The 23368-nt window shown below is 41.2% G+C and overlaps 1 protein-coding gene across 3 annotated transcripts in view; it reads right to left on the reverse strand.

The window, feature by feature from the left end:
- Positions 1-23368, reverse strand: part of LOC132178802 (serine/threonine-protein kinase TOR) — an 88489-nt gene that overhangs the window by 9607 nt on the left and 55514 nt on the right. For all 3 annotated transcript variants that reach the window (XM_059591355.1, XM_059591357.1, XM_059591356.1), the window contains 18 exons: positions 10416-10540; positions 10229-10281; positions 8212-8335; positions 7867-8052; positions 6841-6993; positions 6614-6766; positions 5851-5922; positions 5578-5712; positions 5428-5489; positions 5190-5287; positions 3725-3834; positions 3473-3646; positions 3285-3350; positions 1574-1642; positions 1374-1484; positions 559-699; positions 341-469; positions 64-229 (listed from right to left, as the gene is read on the reverse strand). In XM_059591355.1, the coding sequence (XP_059447338.1) occupies positions 64-229; positions 341-469; positions 559-699; positions 1374-1484; positions 1574-1642; positions 3285-3350; positions 3473-3646; positions 3725-3834; positions 5190-5287; positions 5428-5489; positions 5578-5712; positions 5851-5922; positions 6614-6766; positions 6841-6993; positions 7867-8052; positions 8212-8335; positions 10229-10281; positions 10416-10540 (2127 nt within the window). The remainder of the gene's footprint in view (positions 1-63; positions 230-340; positions 470-558; positions 700-1373; positions 1485-1573; positions 1643-3284; positions 3351-3472; positions 3647-3724; positions 3835-5189; positions 5288-5427; positions 5490-5577; positions 5713-5850; positions 5923-6613; positions 6767-6840; positions 6994-7866; positions 8053-8211; positions 8336-10228; positions 10282-10415; positions 10541-23368) is intronic.

The following is a 23368-nucleotide window of genomic DNA, read 5'->3' on the forward strand; positions in this document are numbered from 1 at the left end:
AGGAGATCAATCAGATCCTCAAAGGAAATTTCAAACCATGTGAGTATTATAATCACTAATTACCTTGAATAGACTCATCATCCATTCCAGGATATAGTGCCCACTGCCAAGTTCCAAGTTCAAGATATACACGGGCAAGGAGTGGAATGCTTGGACTTGCACGGCTGACGAAGCTAGTTGGCATCTCTGTTTGAGTACTTGGAACACTTGAAAGCTCTACAGCTAAATTCTAGAGAAATAATTTTGTGCCAAGAAAAATATATAGTCAGAGGACTAGAAAGTAAGTAGAGCTAGCAGAAAGTGGTCATTATGAGGGCAAAAAAGAGTGAAATATATATACCTGTAGCCTAACAAATGCTTCCTTGCGCTTAGCATCCTCTCCAAGCGACCACTGGTATTGCAAGTATGCCAGCATTACTTCAGGAGGACCATGGTACCTCACATTTTCTGGACATGTTTCGGGATCATACTGAAAAAGATTTCATAAAAAGTTAGTTAAACAAACGAGTGCAAGTCTTAAACTTAACATCCTTGTGGGAAAATATTTGCTAAATAAACCTGTAAGAGTTTAACTAAAGTAGATCTAGCCTGGCTTATCCGCCCACTTTTTTGGCAAAGAGAAGCAAAATTGAGCCAAGTTTCAACATCATCTGTAGGAGGTAGAACAAGTGCTCTAACTACCAGAAGTGCCTGCCAGACCTGAACATTCAAACAACAAAGAAACTTAGCAGGAGAAGTCTTGCAGTTAGAAAAGGAAACCTCTCCCAACCCTTTATGCTTTTCTAGAATCCAACCCCAAGAATACTCCTAACCACTTTATACCAAATGCTAACCGTGTCTACCGAAACCTCCAAACCATTCAAGCATTGTTGTCATATATATATCCTGAAAATAGCAATTCATAGTTACCCTATTAACACGAAATAGATGGTCACTTCAAAATCGCGGTCGAACCAATTTGGAATTTCTTTTGTGACAAATGTTTCTGAAATCTACGGAAATTATGAAAAGAGAACCTACACGTAATTAGCAGTAAGTCAAATGGAAGGCCATCAAACGCTATATACCAAAGGAATAAGCCAAGCCTGGCTGCTTTGGAGTATCCATACATTGTAGCTTCACCATAATAAGCATGCTCACATACACCATAAAGCATGCGAGACGAACCAAACATTTCTTACTTTAAATTCTTGCTTTTAATCATAAAATGTTTCCATAAACATCACGCATTAACCCAAATCCAAAATCTACAATGAATTAGCTTTACAGTCGGGGTAAACATTCTTTCTATAAAATCTATGTTGAAAAACTTGATGTGCAATCCTCATTATAGAAAAGTAAGAAAAGTAACAACAAATGGTACACATATCTACCTCAACGTTTCGTTTCACTCCTTGTATGCGGTCGTTCCACATATTGCGGATAAGGGCCCGCCGCCCTTCAGCAACAGGGCTTACAGCAGGAAGCGTACAATAATCAATGACCTGTTGGAGAAACAGATATATTCCCCCATATTGTGATTTATTTAATGATTAAAGCAGAAAACAAAATTACAAATAATATCAGGACAAACCTCCTCTAGTTCGGAGAGCTGCTGAACACGGACCATATTGGTATAAGCACGTTCATAGCTCTCCAGAACCTGAAAATCCAAAGATGTTTGATTATCAATTTATCAAATATGAGAGAATTCAGTAATGGAAATAACCAACATGCTGAACCCATATCTTAAAGGAGGAAATAGCATATAATATGGGTTAACATAAATGTTTGAAATAATAAGCACACATATTATTCTGTTCCGATCTTTTTGTTATTATTTTTTTTGATAAGTAATAATCCAATCTTATTAAAAGCGTAAGGGGCCCTTAAGTACAACAAGAGTATACAAAAGGAAACACCTAACTAGAAAAAGAAAAACAAACAACAAAGGGGACACCTAAGTCGCAACCCAAAGATACAACGTATGGTAAAAAGATGCTAAAATATCCTCCAAGGTCCTCTACAAGTCCCCAAAGCTTATATTGTTCCTTTCCTTCATAAACACCAAAAGAGGCCCCAAGGCATCATTTTCTACACTGCAGCACTCCTCGGCCTTCCAAAGGACCACCAACAAGCAAATAAGTCGATAGCACGTCTAGGCATAACCCAGGACATCCCAAATCGACTAAAGAGCGCACTCCACATAACGAAGTCACATCGCAATGAAGAAGAAGGTGGTCCACGGACTCCTCATTCCTCTTACACATGCAACATTTGTCCATCACAATAACATGCTACTTCTTGAGATTATCCAAGGTAATAATCTAGCCTAGAGTCGCCGAAAGGCCGCCCTCGAAGAGAATTCCACATATATTTCCTTATTCTTCAAAACAAGTGAGAGTTGCAGGATTATTGCTCAAGTGCTGCCCAAAAAATTAATCTTTCAACTTAGTGTTGTTTTCAAAGTCGTCTCTCCTTTTATAATATCCATAATTCAATGTGCATGAAATTTTACTAATTGGGTGAGATATAGCCCAAATCAGGCAAAAGCTACGCTTGTCACCTAGGTTGATACTACGAAGGGAAATGATTATTTCAGCGGAAAAGTTTATTGTTGGGTCAAATAAAACCCAAAATTAGTACGCACCAATTCCATATCATTAAAGGCATTCTTTGCCTTTACCAATTACAGCAGTGACGCACTTTTGTTTTATCTTTTGTTGCAAAAATGTCAAACATTGACTTGTAATTGTATCATATTTCAAATTTTAAAATAACCAAGATGTTGACTCACCTTTGCAACTGCAAAACAAATAGATAAACAAAATAAACACTACATAGTAACATAACATTATTTTTTCCTGATGTGGAGTCCACCTAATCTCTATATTCCAGGAGAGGAAGGCTCCCTAAGAAGTACATCCAAACCAAATCAAATAAAGATGAAAACAAACTTGTAACGACACATATACCCAGACAACAAACAACCCCCAAACTTAAATTACTAAAATACCACTAAACATAATAATTTCAAGTTTTTGCAAATCCACCACTTGTGCTGTTCTTCTCTCCCCCCCACCCCTCTCTTTACTAGAATAGACTTTAATGGGCTAGTTTTCCCCTCATGATGTGGTCAGTTCACCAAAGAGAGAATGAAAAAAAAAAGAAGACAGGATCAGTTCTTTTAAACCTCAAAATATAATTCACCCTCAAAATGTGACATCGGGATCATTTTTTTAAGTGGAATAAGAAATTTACAAACAAAATGCTAAAGGTTTCCAAATATTCAAGAAGAAACTCACCAAAGCAGCAAGTTCTGTTGCCAGGCATTTTCGAGCTCTCTCAACGTACTCGCGTGCTTCATCATACTTTTTTTTTGATAGGTAAAGATATAAAATAGAAAAGCGTAAGAAAAAAATTGTAAATGGTTCTGAAAATCGCAAAAGGTATGCATAGTCAGGAGTATTAACATTGTGGAACAGAAGCATACCTTTCCTCTACGAACTAATAAGACAGCCCTGAAAAATGTTCCATTACTACTTCCATCACCACCAGCAGTAGTGTTCCCCAAACCCCGGAGTTTAGTTTCATCACCATCATCTAATCGAGACACATAGTCAGCCATTTGATCCCACTCTCCCATGTTCCAAGCAGCTCTTGCAGCCTGGCACAACAACACAAGGAACATAAGCATGAGCAGTAAGGATACTGATAGCAACCATTTTAACATCACGAGCCTAACCATTGGTGCCATTTCTAGTCGAGCAGCTGGCTCTGCAGCGATCCAATATTCCTTGCACAAGCTGTTAAGCTCCTCCCATCGAGCCAATGCAGCAAGGCACCGCATCCGCCCTGCAGACAACACTCATATGAAGCATTTTCAGAAACTAATACAACGAAGAAGGCCCCAACAATTCAAATCTCTAAAACATGGCAAGGAAAAATCAGGAAAACCCAAAAACATATCTGGAAGAACCAAAAAAGAATAAAAACACATACAAAAAAGGAAGAGGAGAGAACAATGAGAGTTAAGGAATGGCATCTAACCTCTAAATGAAAACTTGGAAAGAGGTTAACAAGAACACCAATTAAGAAGTCAGAAACAAACAAGGAAGAATAGGTATTATAGAAGTTGCATTTATTGCTTGAATCAAGCATCAGTCAATACGTTATTACAAAATAAAAAGGTATCTCTGATGCATAATATATAACTCATGTTGCAAACAATTGCAACTCTAAGAAATTCATGTAAGATACAACATGAAATATTATAACACATACATATTTTTTTATTTAGAATATTGCTAGACAGATTCTGGTAACATCATCTAATAACAAAAGGGGAAGCAAAGATCACCGTTCCATCATCACTGAGGACAAAAGGGGAAACAAAGATCACTGTTCCATCATCACTGAGGAGAAAAAAGATTCCTCATTTTTTTCCATTTACCAATAGCCCATCGCCTTTTCATATACTAACCTTACAGCTAAAGTTTTTCAGACTTCACAGTTTACCTTCTCTTTACAGTACTTTATCAATCCATATTTGCTACACAACAAGCAGACTTTTTGGTCAATACCATTACTAATCAAATCCATGATCCAACATATTTAATGTGTGGTGAGAGCTTAGACAATCTCTTGATTAGTCCAAAGTATTTCAGATACACCATTTGCACCCTTGGCTCAATTATGGGTATTATCTTGACGCAATGCTACCTTCCAAAGGCCTAAAACATGCCAGCAGTCAGACTCGACAGGTATGACAAATATTGTTCGCAAGCATTATTGTGCAAAAACTGAAAATAGTTCAAGGCACTAAGCTGTAGACATGCACCAATTGGCAATTCAAAGGCAGCAAACAGTGCAGGGCTTGCCATGTAACACTGGAAGAGAATCATTTACCACAATATGATCTTCAAGATAAAAGGAATTAGTCAGCTTAAGCTGGCAATGTAAATTTGTTCTTTTTTATTGGTGCACCGATCTGTAACAAAGTTTTATTTTATTTATTTATTTTTTTGGGAGGGTGGACAATAAAGCCTCAAAAATAAATAAGAAGAAAAATTGACTCATTCATTCTGAACTTATCATGCAAAATAATTTTGAGATTAAAAAACATTACAGCAAGCAAGAAAGCCAGAAAAAAAAAAAAATGGAATACTCCAAGCAATAGTAAAGATTAACACAGGTTAATTTATACAGACCCAAAATGGCATCCAAGACAAGATGTGCACTAGATGGTTGAGAGGCTTTGGCAGTGTAAGCATTGAGTGCATCATCCCATCGCTGCAGTTTCTCATACCTACCCAAATAAAATTTAGTGAGTACTCTGTATCTTTTAAAATTTTCACATGGAAATAATTGAAATTGCAGACGCATAGAAAACCTCCATCATCATGTTCATACATAAAAATGAATAGGTAGATGAATGGCCAACATTACCATGACTCCTTCAGTTGAACATCTAAATTTTGCTGGGCGTAGGACAATATGCCAACTGCAGCCTAAAAAAATAAACCTCCATCAATCAAAAGGGAGCAAAGTAGCAGCAAAATAATAGACTTTGAAAATGTAAGTTTCCTTTTAATATACCTCATGCTGATGTAATTGATTGTTTATATGTATAAGCGCTTCAACTACAGCAACAGGGTTAGCATCCATCTTCTTGGAACGTGCTCCTTCGAATTCCATTTCTTTGTAGTGCAGGGCTTTAGCAAATGCACGACACTGGAATGCCATATTAATAGTGTAGAAATACAAGAAACATATTAGAGAAGATGATAAGATGAAACAAACTTGACAGGAAGAAAGGTTGTTTTGAGACAGATTGTAAAATTCCACAAACAATATTAGGAGAAAGCACACCTTTTCTGCCAGAGCACCAAGGAGGCGTATGTCAATAGGAAGAGGTTTCTCATCATGTTCCATGAATTCTGCCTGCAGAATCAGTTAATAATTTCAATAGATTTTAACAAATGTTAGTTCTGATGTAGGAAGGTAGTCCTAATGTACCATCATTGGATTAGGGCTTAGACGGAAGAAAAAGGCTTAAAACTATAGAGAATCAGTCTCATTCAGAATCACCTTGCCAACATTCCTATCAACTCTCTACCTTTGTTAATCGCTTGCAGTGTGATCTCAGGAACACTATAGCTAGATGGCTCCAAGGTATCAAAGAAAACCAAATCGCCTCAGCACTGGGTTATGAAAGTAATATCATATCATGGTTGGGATGCCAACATGGCCCTATCAAGTTGGATCAAGGAGGGTGGGGGAACCATCTTTGCGATCCAAGTTTCTTGGTTATATTAGATATATTGTTGGATATGGAAATTATAATATCAAAAAAGCCGAAAAAACGAAGCAGAACCACATCTCAGATGATCTAATAACCATATAGCATCATCATTAAGAATTACATATAAGAATCTTCAGTCCCTCTAATACTCTTTTGTTCCTGACATAACAAAAGCTTCACCTCATATATAAATCACCACTCTCCTAACTACACTACCATCACTCCTCCAACCAGTACAAATTAACTTCCCAGCTGCTTTACTTTTCAGAGGCAGTGTAATTTAGTAACAAAAATAGAAATAGTTAATATACTGAAAGAAAAGAGATATACCAAGTTAAGAAGTGTTCCCAATATTTCAGGAGGAATATTTGGAGATGAAAAAGCCATCTCTAAGCTACGAACTAACTGTTTCTGACTAGTCTCATTTAGCTGTGCCCAACAGCTAACAAAACCAGCTGCAAACAACTCACGCCCAATGAAAGGCTGCAAAAGCTAAGGATCAGAACCCAAATCCAAACTCCAAAGGAAGAACGTACAAATAATACTGTTAGCAATACCTGCAACTGTGCAAGCCTTGCACAGGTTCGTAAGGCTGGAGAAGGAGATTCCTTCAGAAGTTCAATGCTAAAATGCCTCATCCATTCTGCCCAATCTTCCTTGGTACTACGCTGAGAAGCCTCCCCAGCAGTGCGTAATCGAGCATCATTGACCTGGATGAAAAATTTATAGCTCAAATCCTCTCAAACCCGTAATATAAGAGACAAGAATATGCAAGCCAAGACAAACAGATATTACTAGATCTATGAAAGTGTCAAACACATCAGTTATTGAAACTCCAGGAAATGAAATGCTAGAATTATAATGCCAGAACAAGATAACAGCAATCATATTGTAACAAGCAGAAATCAGTAGCCACATCAAACAAATATGGTAGTTGCAGACACATCAGTTATTGAAACTCCAGGAATTGAAATGCTAGAATTATAATGCCCAGAACAAGATAAAAGTAATCATATTGTGACAGCAGTAATCAGTAGCCACGTGAAACAAATATGCTACTTGCAGAAGCAAGCAGAACCAATGCATTATAAAACTCCCAGTCAATTCTAATAATTTATGTGGTTCAAGGTTTATTCCTCAGAAAATAGGAAAAATATTATTTTCAATTGCATAAGGAGCACTACAGAAATTTGTGTTTAATCGAAATGAAATTGGAACTGTACAAAGTTCAACGAATTTAGAAGCACTAAGTTGGTATAATTATATTAAATTTGGAAACGAAGTAAAATTCATTGAGTATTAAAGTGAAAATAAAAATTAAGCAAAACGAAAGTTCTATGAATCACAAATATAACTATGATAGGCTTACTCATCTTTAGAAACTTAAGCTAAAAAGGATCAATTATTTCAGTAAATAGTTCGAGATCTTTCAAGTGATCCCTAGTCTTAGCAATGTGTATCGTAACATTTAGTTTTTAAGATTTTAAACAATTATGGTACATACAACATCAGTAAAATAGATTACAGATTGTCTATTTAAATAGAGATGCATCTTTTGACAAGTACTCAAAGAAGAGATGTACCTGATGGCCTCTGAGATGTTTCTGCACATCAGACCCATCGTCATAGGGGTCTATATCCTTATCATCTAAAGGGTCACTGATAACCTCTGTTGGGAGCCGTCGACTTAATCTTTGGGAAGCCATACTCCCCAAGATTAATGGTTCACGTCTTTGCAAGCGCCCTTCAATTTCCTCAAATTCCTTATGCTAAAAAAAAATTGTAGTTAAAATCTCATATGCAAAGGATGTTGATCATACATATATAAAAAGCACAAAAAAGGAAAAAAGAAATAAATAAATATATTATATATATAACTAATATTCATAATAAAAATGATCTGTAATGATTAGGAAGAGAAATGACACCCGTAAGCGATGTTTCAACAAAAGTTTATGTATTGACGGGATGAAAATGGTGAAATCCTCCCCAAGGGCATGAGCCAAACAACAAAGTGCATCAACAGCATCCTTCCGGAGATCATCATTCTTCCTGTAAATGAACAGTTTACATAATTCAAACCTCATAGATGATTTAACAAAAGGCAAATAGTAGAATTTTGTTTTTCAAAATATAAAGAGAAAGAAAGAAAAATTCCATCATATAGAAGATGCTAGATTATCTAAAATAAGGTTATAGATTTAATGATAACAGAAGCATCACAGAGAAGAAAATACTCAAAGCCTAGAGCAAATCAAAGTTGTATCTCCAATTAGCATGATCAAATTTCAGTAGTGAAATCTAAAATAAGGTTAGAAACAAAGAAAAAAGTTTCATCACCATATCAGAACCAGATAGAAGCACACTGATACTTGGAATTGGCTGCAAATGAACTAGAGAAGCTTTCTTTTGATTAAAAAATCAAATAAATGAAACATTACTTGGAAAAAAGAAAGAAAAGAAAAGAATACGGGACTTAACAGTCACGTGTTAGTGCTGGAGACCGCCAATAATTTGGGCTCAATTAATTTCCAGGCGTTAGCTGATGGTGATTTGTTTTATAGACAAGACAAAAGAATGCAACAAAAAAAATTCCACACAGACAAGAAATAATTGAAATTAACATTTATGACATGCCCATAGTGCTTCAGTGTATTCCAATTAGTGGGTAAAGGACACTATTACGCTTTTAAGAATAATAATGCAAGTACAATTGATGCCCAGGATAAAACGTGAGGGAACCATGTCACATTATCTCTGTGCATTTTTTTTTTTTTGGGGGGTGGGGGGAGGAGATCTCTCAGCATTCATACTGATAGGTTCTGCTGAAAAATGTAATGCCCTTTTGTAACTTGTGGTGTTCAATCAATTTTATGAAGACGATCTTTGGTGAGCTTCTTCTAAGAGAGGGTTGTTTGATGTGAGATTGTTCTATAATTTCTTTTACAAGATAGCACTCATTTCCCTAAGAAGAGTATTTGGCGAAATAAGACCTCCTTGAGAGTCCCCTTCTTTGCTTGATCGGCTGCTTTATGAAAGATCCTCACTATGGATAACTTATGAAATCATTGACCACCTTTTACTCCATTCCGAGATAGCTAGTGCCTTGTGGAGCTCTATCTTCGGCCTTTTTGAGTTAAAGTGAGTCATGCCTTGTCGGGTGATAGATCTCTTTACTTGTTGGAGAGGGCAGGGCAGTTTGGTAGTCCTCAAAGTGAAGCAATATGGAAGATGAATGAGAAGGCGGTGGTGGAATTAAAGGCCTTTTTCTTCAAAACCCTATTCCACTAGATGGCTGCCTATAATTGTTTTCATATTTCTAGTTGTCATGACTTTCTTGATCTTTTTTTCTTTTTCTCGTGAAGAAATGAATTTTGATTACTTATCCACAAAAATAAAAAATAAAAAAATGTTGTGGTGATTGGAAAAAAGAACTACAGAAATTCCCAAAGATGGATCTCTCCGGTAGGATTCACAGAACAAAACAGAGTATTTCTATGATCCATACAAGGCGACTAAATAAGAGTAAAAATGTTACAGAAACTAATTTTTCAGTATTTAGTTAGGTCAACATGATTGGAATAAAAATTGAACTGCATGGTTGTACATTTTGTAAGCAAGAAAGAAAAGCATCCAATACACACAGGCAGTCATGCGTGTGACCGTCATGAGAGTATATCAGAGTATGCATGTGTTCTTAAGATCTTTGTCAGAGAGAACAGATAGCTCATTCTTCTAGTGCTTCTCCAGAAATCTTGGATTTTCCAAACCCTGCTTCTAATTTTTTTATGATTAGTTTCTGGGGTAGCTATATCTGTATTTATAATCCAAGGATGTGTCCCCTTCACGTCTTTTGTTGAATCATTTACTTGTCAAACAGAAATAGAAACAGGCAAGCTTCCGATTTGAATTATCATTTGGGATTATGGCATTAGGGACACTAACCCATCCAAAATGAGCTTCAGGTGATGCACAAGAGAAGATATGTGACCAGTAACCTGATGAAAGAGATTAAAATGTTACAGGTAACATAATCAACATAAAATTGTAAATACTACAAATAAATAACTTTGGAAATATAACTAAACGTGATCCTAAAGCCCTATTAGCTGATAAAACCATATTTGCCAACCTGCACACGAGGGATCAATGATGTCAACGTTTTGATAGCAGCACCTCTTATATCCACTGAAGCCTCCACTTTAAACAAACGAATAAGTGCTGGAAGAAGTAGATGCATATGTTCATCCAATGTCCCTACAATGCGAACCAAAAAATGGAAGCTCTTTAAACGTTTTGATTTCCAAAAAATTTATAAAAGAGAATCAAGTATGTGGTAGTATAATTGAACAACCTTGAGCTCCAAAAGGTAGAACCAGATTTTTTTTTTAAACATAAAATTGCATAGATCCAGCCTTAATGCCTGTCTAAGCACCAAACTCATCAAAATCTTCATAATTACTAATCCTAAAAAATATTAAAGCCAAGTGCTAAACATCCATTGCTCCATTGGAAACAGCAGGCCCATAATTCTCCCTATAATGTATAATAATGCAAAAAGGAAAGAACATTAAACCAATGCTCCCAGGCATTGTGATTACAAACTTGAGATGTCAATTTTCTTTTCCTGACAGGTATCTACAACTTGAGAAACTACCTCCATCATTGTTTTAAGCCGCATGGCAAGGAACCAAAGTCCATATGAGTTAATATTTTTTTTTGATAAGTAATGATGATATAAAAAGAGCCCAGAGGGGCACAACTCATATACACGGGAAGTATAAAAAGAGAGCACCTAAGAGAGAGAGAAATGAAAAAGAAAGTCAGAAAAGCTAATCACTAAAGGAGCTAGCCAAGTGGCCGTCCAAGAGTAAAGAGTGCAAAAGAAAAAATGAATAAGTTCCTCTAAAGACCTAGAGGAATTCTCAAAACATCTAGCATTTCTTTCGCTCCAAACACACCACATAAGACATAGAGGGATCATCTTCCACACAACCGCACTTCGAGAACGCCCACCCGTCCACCAACAATCGAACAAGTCCCTTACCCTGCAAGGCATAACCCAAAACAACCCGAACCGACTAAAGATAGTATGCCAAAGAGCTCTTGCAATCTCACAGTGAAGAAGAAGATGATCAACAGACTCTCCGTTCTTCTTACACATACAACACCATTCCACTACCACAAAGTTCCTCTTTCGCAAATTATCGAGAGTCAAAATTTTGTCGAGGGCTGCAGTCCACCCGAAAAAAGCCACCCGCGATGGCACCTTCGCACACCAGATACTCTTCCAAGGAAACGCCTCATGGTCGATGTTGGACAAGGCCTTAAAGAACAACTTCACCTCGAACTTACCCTTCTTAGACGAGGACCATCGAATACGATCCACAGTGTCAATGGTTATCTTACAAGAGTACAACCGATCAAAGAAAGCAATGACCATATCCATCTCCCAATCTGGATGGGCCGCACAAAAATGACATTCCACTCGACAACCCCATTTCTCCAAGAAAAGTTGTCCTTCACCCAAGCTTCTTTGTATCTAGCGATATTGAACAAGGAAGGGAAGGCACGCTTCAACAGTTGATCCCCACACCAAATATCATGCCAAAATCAAACTTTCGAACCCACCCCCACCTCAAAATGAATACCTTTGGCAAAGAAGTTCCAACCTTGTCGGATATGCTTCCATAGACCCACACCATGAGAGCCCGAAACCTCCTTAGTACACCACCCACCCTCCTGATCTTCATACTTAGCTTTGATAATCTTGTATCAAAGAGCATCACTCTCATTCGCATATCTCCAAAGCCATTTCCCCAAGAGAGCTTGGTTAAACTGATACAACTTCCGAATGCCAAGACCACCGGAACGTAGTGGACGACAGACTTGATTCCAGCTTACAAGGTGCAACTTAGGCTCATCTCCCATCCCTCCCCACAAGACATCTCTTTGGCCTTTCTCAAGCCTTTTTGCTACACTCATAGGAATAGGAAACAAAGACAAAAAGTAAGTCGAAAGGTTAGATAACATACCCTTTATGAGAGTTAAACGACCTCCCCTAGAGAGATACATTCTTTTCCAACCAGCTATCTGACGCTCCATCTTTTCAGTCACATCATTCCACATAACCATATCCTTATACGGCGCCCCAAAAGGCATATCCGAATACTTCATAGGCAAAGCAGCAACACTGCACCCAAGGATATTAGCTAAAGCCCCAATGTTCTCCACCTCACCAATAGGCACAATTACTGACTTGCCAAGATCAACTCTCAAACCCGAAACAGCTTCAAAACATAAGAGAATAAGGCACACATAACGGATTTGCTCGGAAGACGCTTCACAAAAAATCAGTGTATCATCAGCAAATAAAGAGTGAGAAACCACCAACTCTGAGAAGACCCTTTCTCCCACAGAGAACCCAGTCAAAAGGCCTTGCTCAACAATCGCATTCACCATCTTGCTCAGGGCTTCCATAACAAGTACAAAAAGTAACGGAGAGAGAGGATCCCCTTGCCAAATACCCTCGAACTGTTAAAGAAACCTTTCGTAGAACCATTCACAAGAATGGAAAATCTTACCAATGAAATACACCACTGTATCCAAGCCCTCCACCTCTCACCGAAACCGCACCGATGCAGCAAATACAAAACAAAGTCCCAGTTTACGTGGTCATAAGCCTTTTCCAAGTCCAATTTGCACATAACACCTGCCTCCCCTGATCTCAAACGACTATCCACAAATTCATTAGCAATAAGAACAGAGTCTAAGATTTGATGACCATAGATGAAAGCATTTTGAGAATTAGAAATGATCTTACCCAAAACTGTTCTCATCCTATTGGCGAGTACCTTGGAGATAATTTTGTACACCCCTCCCACCAAGCTAATGGGCCGAATATCCTTCATCTCCACCGCATCCGTCTTTTTTGGGATCAAGGAGAGGAAAGTTGCATTCAAGCTCTTCACCAACCTCTGTCTACGATGGAATTCCGCAAAAACAGCCATAACATCATGTTTTACTACACCCCAATACGCTTGAAAGAAAGCCATGGAGAAGCCATCCAGACCCGAAGCCTTGTCACCCTCCATGCCTTTTACTACCTCCCACACCTCCTTTTCCTCAAAATCTCTTTTTAACCAAATACTTTCCTCCTCATTAATGGACAAAAAAGACTGGTTATCCATTATGTGTCTCCAAGTACTTCACTCCGAATATAATCTTTGATAGAACTGCACGATATGATCTTTTACCTCAGTGGGATCATTGGACAAGACACCATTGATACGAAGCACTTCCACACGATTATACCTGCGATGAGAATTAGCCACCTTGTGAAAAAACTGAGTATTTCGGTCCCCCTCCTTAAGCCACAAAGCTCTCGATTTTTGATGCCAATGAATTTCTTCACACAACAAGGTATTCTCCAACTCTTTCGACATGTCTGCCTTTTTAAGCTTCTCCTCTTGAGCTAAACCTCTCGACTTTGCCAAAGCTTCCAACTCTTGAATTCCTTCCAACAACTCCTTCTTTTTCCTCCCAATATCTCCAAACACCTCCTCATTCCACTTTTTCAAATCAAGTTTAAGGGATTTTAGCTTATTAGCTAGCACAAAACTAGGTAATCCCTCAAACGAATAAGACCCTCACCAACTTGACCTTGTCAACAAACCCTTCGGAATTAAGCCACATATTCTCAAATTTAAAACACTTGTTACCTCCACAAGGAAACCCACAGTCCAATAGCAAAGGGAAGTGATTGGAGAGTAGATGTTGAAGTCTTCTTTGAGACACCGTTGGGTAATGATCCTCCCAATCCGAGGAGAGTAAGAACCGGTCAATTCTAGACCAAGTCTCATTCTCTTGGTTATTTGCCCCCCATCAACGGAATGTCCACCAACCCATTTTCAGATATAAAGTCCGAGAACTCCATCATGCCTGTAGTATAGTAAGGGGCACTAGAACGCTCACTAGGAAACTGGACAATATTAAAATCCCCGCCAAAACACCAAGGGATCTCCCACACCGTCATCAAACCTGCCAACTCTTCCCAAAGGACCCTTCTCTTCACATCATCATTCGGGCCATACACCCCCCAAAACGCCCAAACAAAGTTGTCCTCCACATTCTGAAAAGAACAATCTAGAGAGAAGTGTCCCACACACTCCTCCTTACTCTCAACCACCCTCCTATCCCACATCAACAACATACCCCCCGACAAACCGTTAGACCCTTTTCACATCCAACCCACATGTGGACCTCCCCATAAACTATGAACCACCTCTCGGGAAATGGTTTCCATCTTAGTCTCAATCAAGCACACAATATCCGCTTTCAATTCTTTCAAAAGACCCCTAATCCCGCAATCTTTTCTTGAGAGCATTTAACCCTCTCACATTCCAAGCAATGATGTTCGGCTTCATAGTCACTATATCGACCCTTCCCTCTACCCCTACCTTGCACAATTTCCGCTTGGCACCTGTCATAACTCATAATTAAGAGAACACCCTAACCTCTTTAATTCCCTCTTTCCTTTAGAGACAGAAGTACTGACCAAAATGCCTCCCAACCCAGAGTCAGGCTGCACTCTAGAAGCTTCAATAGAATTGAGCAAAGCAGCCAGCTTCTCCTTTTTTCCTTCATCAGAAACGCCAATTTTGGGGCAAAAATCTAGGCAGCTATCAACAACCCAGCAAGAAGAAACCTTCTCTGACTCTATTTCCTCCAGCCCCCCTATCCCTGAAGAACTACCCTCATCCATACCTGTTCCAGGCTCACCAGGAATTGAAGACACCGGCGATCTCAGCCTCCCAACCAACGACAAACCCAGACCCATTTCCTCCCCCCGGGGAGTCTCTGCCGAACAGCCCACTCCAACCAACCCAGATTTCAGACGAGCGCATGTCTCCGGCGAGTTAGACTGAGCTCTTGTCGAAAGCAAACCCTCCCCAACCTTGCCGATCTCCACGGGACATTCCAATGACATGCCCATCTTCCAAATCACCATCGGCGGCGCTCCCACTCCTTTCTCAGATTCCGGCTTGTCTGTGGCTTCTTGAAAATCTTCCAAGGTCAGAACCCTCATCGTCAAAGCCCTCTGCACCCCCCCAAGCGGCAAACCAGTACTCAACTCGACGACCGGGGGCGACTTGACTAACGAAGGCGAGGGTTGGGCGATCTTCGGCATCATCTGAACTCCTACCGTCGACAGCTGGGCTGTCTCCGCCGGCGACGTAGTCTCCGACACCTGAGTATTCGCCGACAGCAGCCCCAAAATCCCATCCATCACCCTCCTAACATCCGACGAAGACTGGGCTATCGACGGTGCCTTAACAACCTCCGGCACCGACTGTGCTATCTCCAGCAATTTAGAATACGCCGGCATCGAACCCACCAAAACTGTCGGCGCCTTTTCGTTCTCCAGCAAGGGCTGGGCTAGTAGCGGCATTTGCTGCTCCAGCACTGGTGACAACCCCTAAATTCCTTTCGATAGCCCACTTAAAGCTGAGCAGCCCCCACCAGCATCCCATCCCTTGCTACCAAGCACACCTGCGGCCCACCCAACCTTTCTCCTCCTATATTTCAGCAAAGCCTTGCCCTTTGCAGTGGGCTGGGCCTTTTTTTTTTTTGATAGGTAAATTTGTATATATCAAAAACCCAACAGGGCGCAACACGATTACACAGGGAGTATAAAAGAGTGCGGCTATACACCCAATAAAACCCTAAGCTCCCAAGGAGCACCCACAAGGAACCTAAAAAGATCCACCCAAGAACCCCCGAAATCAAAACACCCTACACAAAAAACACCCTACACAAAGGCTAACCCTACACATGATCACCCCACATCCCTAGCCCTACTCGAGCCACTGCCCCTAGCCTCAAAGTTATCGGAGCATTCCAAATTCTTCACCCCCAGCGGCATCTTTTTCTTATGAAGCTGTTTAGCTTCCTTATCCTTCGCTCTCCGTGTATAACACTTGGAAACTTGGTTATCTATCAAAGCTTTGGCAGGTGCAGGAGGAAAAGAGAAAACCGGAGAAACAATAGCCCTCACCGGAGGAACAGTAGCCACCACCGGAGGAACAGAAGCCTCAGCCCTCATCCTGCACTGAAGCCTCGCCGGATAAGTAGAAGCAACCGCAGGAATCGCCGGAGGAAAAGAGAAATGATTCACAGGCGAAACAGAAGCCACCGAAGAAACAGTAGCCACCACCGTAGGAGCAGTAGCGTCATCCCTCAAACTGCGCCAAAGCCTCGCCGGAGACACAGGAGTCGCCGGGGAAGATTTCCGTCCAAAATCACCAATTTGAGCATTCTCAGCAAACCCAGGAGACTCTGGCGAAGACTTATCCGAATGCAACAAAAACCCATCGCTGAACTTATCGGGATCCAAAACAGGGCCGCAAACGGGAATTTGAACCACAGCCGACCCGGAAACCGACCCGGAATTTTGCCCATCATAACCCAAAGAACCAACCCTAATCCGCTTACCTTTGGGCTTCTCACCCAGCCCGCGAAGGATCCGGTCCAACTTATCGCAGAAAAACCCTAATCGCCTCATCGCCTTGTTCCTTCTAAACTTTGCTGCCGCCGCCACCGGAGACGAGAAGCTTTGCTCAATCAAGGGATGAGCTTTCTCCATTTCGTAACAATCCATCGCGAATCGTGTTTCCACTCCAGCATTCCCCATCTCAAAACAGCTCGCCACCGGGAACAAGTCAATCTCTTGCGACGAAAGAAGCCGCGCCCCAGCAATGTCCGCCACCTCGCAGGAAGAAGAGCGCAACGCTTCGGCGAAAGACCGTCCATCTTTTGTCCCCGGAGAGAAACTCTCAGAATTCGAAAACCCTGGAGAACTCGCCTGCACAGCCAGCAACGAACGCAGCTCAACCACGAACCTCCGCCAACCCCGCCCAGAGCGGGCCTCTGGGATCCAGATGATACCTTTCCGTTCGTCCTCCAGATAGGCAACCACCTCCAGGAATCTCCCAGCTTTGTTACTACCCCCGCTCACCGACAAAGACTTCCCTTCCTCGCTAAATTTTTTGACGAAATCTTCCTTCACCTGAGACTGAGACGCCTCTTCTACCGTAGCTGCCAACCAAGAAGCACTTTGCTGACCCACCAGAATAAGCCCTACAAAACCCTTCCTTCTTTCCTCCAAACGAAGCTTCGAAGCCTTCGTCGAGAAAAAGAAGGTTTTAGCTTCCACCGAAAACCGTCGCTCCATCCTAATCTACACGAACGCATCCCACGAAAACAGAAAACCGAGCTCTAGCGGGACGCGCCTACACGCGCCACCGCTGGGGTTCCAGTTCCAGCGCCTCTCTCTCTCAGCGTCCTCTCTCTCAATGACCCCACACACTATGTGGGGTCCTTCTTAAAATGCAATTGTTCCTTGGGCTGATCCACACCAACTTTAACTTTGCTATTCATACCACTTTTCTCTGTCTCTTTTTGGGCTTTAATCTGAGGGACAAACGAGCCTCTCACTTCTTGCCCAGGTCCATTTTTCTTCACATTATTGAGTACTAGATCAATCTTCCCCACTCCCACGTCAATCTCTGCTTTTAGTCTGCATAACGTGTCCTTTACGTTTAGTAGCTCGAGCCTAACGTTGAAGCAAACCTGCTCAGCATGAGAATCAGCGCCGTCCCGTCCCTTCAACCTCTTCGGACCATTGCTCGATGCAGACAACCTTGCCGGAATTTGACTCGCCGGCACCATTGGGAAAGCCCCCGTGCTTGCACCCAAATTTGGGTGACGCTATCCAGCATCGACATGGCCATGGTGGATACTCGCCGGAAACTGATGCACCGGCGTCCTTGCTAGATTGACAAAATCTATGGCCTTGTTCGTCCCTACAGAGGATTCTTTCAACCACAAGGGCAACCTAGCTATCGGCTCTGGATAAGAACCAAAGACCTCCTCCGCTGGATTCACCGTCAAAGCTAACACCTCCGCATAACTCCTCCTACCCTTCCCCTCCTTGTCTTTCTTTCCCTTGCTGGCCTCACGGAGAGAGAAGTTTGCTGTGCGCAATTCCACTATAAACTGTTCCCATCCTTGTCCATATCTACCTTCTGGAATGAGGACGTTGCCACACCTTCTCCTACCATCAAATTCCTCCACCGTCAAGAAACACCCATGCCTATTCGAGCGTCTCTATACAATTACCCGAGGATACCCAGCTCGAGATTGATCCCAAAAAACCTCAGAGCTTTCCACTGTCACCAACTCCTCCACAATATGCACCAACCAAGCTAACTCATCCTTCTGTAAAAAAACCAACCTTAGCTTCCCGTTGCTTCTTTCATAAATTCTCACCCCTAAGGCCCCTCCCTTAATCAGCAACTCAAAGTCTTTGGACTCCACAGACCACCTTCTCGAACCAACCATGACACTGACCAATCAACTAAAAACTAACACACATAGTTGACATAATGTGAGAATGCATACCAATCAACTAAGAGTAGTAGATCTTCTTGTACAGTAGTGTGGAAGATGCTTCTGTCCTATCTTTTGTGGTGTTTTATGAGTTAATATTCCTACTAGATCCATCCATTCATCAGGTGAATATACTTTATAACATTTGGACATCATTTAATGCATTACTTCGTTCAATGCATCCATATTGCGAATCTTCATGTTGTGTGTTTTGCTTCTTTTGCGCATTTCATAACAGTCACCAATTAATAATTTGCTTTTGGCAATAACTCCAAAAGCATGAAACTTCCTGTCCTAGCATAATAGATAATATGCTCTACAAATAATTAATGTATGAAATTTCTTCCTCCTGTTTTTCACTTGGTTACACACCCAATGGGTCTTGAACTCACAACCTCACCCTCCATCCTATTCTTTGAACTGGGAAGAAGTGCCATTTAAGCTAGCGCTTATTAGCAGTCTACTTTTTAACCAAAAGTTCTTGTAATGTCTTGCCAACAAGAGCTCAACTCCTGCTGGCTTTTGCACGACTTACAAACTAAAGAATTTTTTTTTTTTTAATAAGTAATAAACCAATCACATTAAAAGCATAAAGCGCCCCTAAGTACACCAAAAGTACACAAAAGGAACCACCTAATTATTAGGGGCAAAACAAACAAGGAAATCACTAAAACTAATCAATTGAGGAGACATATACGCTGCTGTCCATAAATACAAAGTTTCATTGAACAAATATAAAATTTCCCCCAACATACTCTCTCTGTCCTCAAAGCATCAACCATTCATTTCCTTCCATACACCAAAAGAGTCACATATGCACCATTTTCCACATTGCAGCACTCAAAGGCCTGCCATAGGACCACCAACAATTAAGCAAATCAACAACACTTCTAGACATAACCCAAGACATCCCAAAACGACTAAAAAAGGCATTCCAAGTGGCGAAAGCCACATCACAATGGAGAAGAATGTGATCCACCGACTCCTCATTCCTCTTGCACATGCAACATCTATCCATCACGATAATGTACTGCCTCCTAAGATTATCCAAGGTGAGAATCTTGCCTAGAGCCACCGACCATACAAAAACTGCCACCTTCGAAGGAGCTTGTGTCCACCAAACACTCTTTTAGGGGAAGCAGCGCCCTACAGCAGAAACCATCAAGCACAAGTAGAATTTAATCTTAAACAAACCTTTTTTGGAAGAAGCCCATAGTAGCTAATCTTCACGCCCTCTTCCCACTCTAACTAAATGCAACACCTGATAAAAAGAAGCAAAGACATCCACCTCCCAACCTTGCACTGCTCTAGCAAAGCTCACATTCCACTAGTTGGAACCACCCAAAAATTCAAAATTAGCCGCTATAGAGGCATTCTTTGTGCAAGCAAGGCCAAATAAAACTGGAAAAGCTACCTTTAAAGCCGCTTCCCCACACTATTGGTCATGCCAAAAGCTGATCTTAGTGCCATCCCCCACCTCAAATTTTTTTTTTTTTTGATAAGTAATGTTGTATATATCAAAAAGCGTAAGGCGCCCCTAAGTACAGAGGAAAACCTACGAGCCCACAACAAATACCATAATAAAAGAGCCCTGAAACCCAAAAAACCATGAGTTCTCAAAACAGAACCCTGAAACCCAAAAAAACCACATCCTCACAAGGCAAACATAAACCCGCAAGCTACCCTGCCTTAGCGGCTTTGCCCCTATTATGCCCACTACCTCTAGCCTCAAAGTTAATGGAGCATTCCAAATTTTTAAGCTCCCTCGTCCCCTTAGTACTAGATGTAGCAAACCCATCTTCACAATATCGATCCTCTTCAATGACAGAAAAAAGATCCTCAAGTCTTTTCTCGTCACCCCTAAAAGACAACCCCAAAGTGGGAGCGACTTCCATCACATTGAGCACCACCTCAGAATATCCCTCCACCCCGGCCAACGGAGAGGCCGCCATTGCCTAGCCCAACAGCTTCTTCTACATCTTATTCAGCTGCGCACCTATACTGTTCTTCACTCTCCAAGAATACCCTTGCTATGACTTGGAAACAGAAGGATAACTAGGTGCTCCAACCTCCGACATCATAGGATGAGAGAGTCTAAGGCTTATACCCAGCTCAGCCGCCCCTGAGGAGGAACCACCAGAGCACTCTGGAGAATCTGTCTTCAGGACACTATGAGTGGCCTATAACCTTGTCGTTAGAGGACCCAACTTCTAAAGAAAAGCAGAAGCAGCTTCCTTACCATCCAGTGTTGATCAGGATGGTGAAGGAATAGTTCTCAGCCCAAAAAAACCCTGCCAGAGCAAGCCCTTCGCCGGGGAAAAATTACAAACAGCCTCACCAGGATCCTCTTCCACCGTCGGAGATACAGAAACCACCACAACCTCCACCTTCTCTAGTTGTTACACTCCACCACAAAGGCGAGACCTTCACAGAGTTCGTTGGAGGAACCGTCAGAGGCCCCTGAAACCATCAGAGCCAACACCGGCGACTCAGGGACAGACTCTAGACACCAAAGACAATCACCCTGGACCACCGCTAACACCCTCGCCATAACAGCATCCCCAAGACCCACTGCACGATCCGGAACCAACCGCTGCAAGGCCCGCCTGAGACCCAAAAAAAGGCTCTGGATCCGGACCAAACCTAATGGGCCAAATCTTCTTGAGCGATACCTTAGGCCCAGCCCACAACTTTAAACCACAGAAATGTTTGGGCTTTAGGCTGAAAAAAATTATCTCACCCTTTCCTGATATTCTTCCACAACCCCTACCCCAAAGGCTCTGCCAGGAACAAGAGAGCACTACCCCCCTATCAACTTCCATATTTTGAATCCACAACTCTCAACCAAGCCTCTCTCCCACACCCATATTGCCACAACCATTTACCTAAGAGAGCACAATTAAACACCAACAAATTCCAGATGCCCAACCCTCCCTCAGAGATCGAAAAACAAAACATACACCAACTCACCAGGTGATATTTGAACTCTTCACCTAGCCCACCCAAAAAGATATCATGTTGGATCTTCTCAATGCATTTGGCAACACTTGTCGAGAGTACTCTTGACGAGGGTAACTTTGCCACCCTTGGACAAGTACACCATTTTCCAACTGGCCAACTGATATTCCAGCTTCTCAATAACATCATCCGAGATATGCTTAGCCTTATAGGAAGCCCCCAATGGTAACCCAAGATACTTGATCGGAAGTTTGGAAACCCCACACCCTAGGATACGAGCCAACCTTCCCACTTAAGAAATATTCCCCACAGGGACCAATTATGACTTATCCAGATTTACCTTCAAGCCTGACGCCACTTCAGAACACAAAAATAAGCTTTGTAGATGACGCAAATAAGAAGACAAAGCACCACAAAATATCAAAGTATCATCAGCAAACAGAAGATGAGAGAAGACAAAATTGCCAACCGAAAAGCGCAAAGAGGAAATACAATAATATATCCACAAACCCCATTTTTCTCCAAAACCACAACACCTCCGCAAATATAACAAAAATCCCAATTCACTTGGTCATACGCTTTCTCCAAATCCATTTTACAAACAACGCCCAGCCGGACAAATCTAAGCCTACTATCAAGGCATTCATTGGCAATAAGAACCGGATCCAGAATCTACCTCTAATGAAGGCACTCTAAGACTTAGAAATGATCTTCTCCATAACCATCCTAAGCCTGTTAACTAAGATCTTAGCAATCATTTTGTAAATACTGACCACAAGACTAATCGGGGAGGTCAATAGCACTTGGAGTCTTTGGAATGAGCGTAATAAATGAGGAATTGAAACTCTTCTCAAACTTTTTTCTAGCATGGAAATCACTTAAAACCTTCATGATATCCATTTAAAGCACATCCCAAAACGCTTGAAAGAACGCCATAAAGAAACCATCAAGGCCCGCCAACTTGTCCCCAACCATAGCTAAAAAAACCTTCCTCGCCTCCTTCTCTCCAAAGTCTCCCTCCAACCAAGAAGCCTCAAACTCCATAATGGAGTCAAAGGAGAGCCCATCCACCACCAGCCTCCAACTACACTCCTCAGTATATAACTTATGATAAAATTGTCCAATGTGCTGGCTAATCTCTGTCTAATTAGTATTGATACTACCACCAATCAAAAGGGAGCCTATAGAGTTCTTTCTTCTATTGGAGTTCGCCATGGTGTGAAAAACTTTGTACTTGTCCCCCTCCTTTAACCACGAAACCCTAGATTTCTGTCTCCAGCTCCCCACCTCCATGAAAATAGACCATTTAACTTCTGCCTTCTGAATTTTCTCTTCCACCCCTAAGCCTCTTTCAGCTTCCATAACATCAAAAGCCCATAAATCCTCTAAAAAGAGACCTTTTTTTTTTTTTTTCCTTTCTACATTGCCAAACACCTGAATGTTTCTCGCAAACTAAAGAATGTTGTTTCTCCCATGTTGCAATTTCTTGCATTAACTTAACTGAATTCATTTCCTGTTTTTCCTTCACTTACTCATTCAACCAATTGCAAATATACTTCACTAATTTCATTGAAACAATCCAAAGTAAATTGACAAATTGTTCTCCATACTACATTTCAGTTTGTCAACCATGTAATTCCATACCATATTCAACAAGCACTATAGTTCCGTATATTT

This window comes from Corylus avellana, chromosome ca4 (genome assembly GCF_901000735.1).
Source record: "Corylus avellana chromosome ca4, CavTom2PMs-1.0".
In the NCBI taxonomy this organism is placed as follows: Eukaryota; Viridiplantae; Streptophyta; class Magnoliopsida; order Fagales; family Betulaceae; genus Corylus; species Corylus avellana.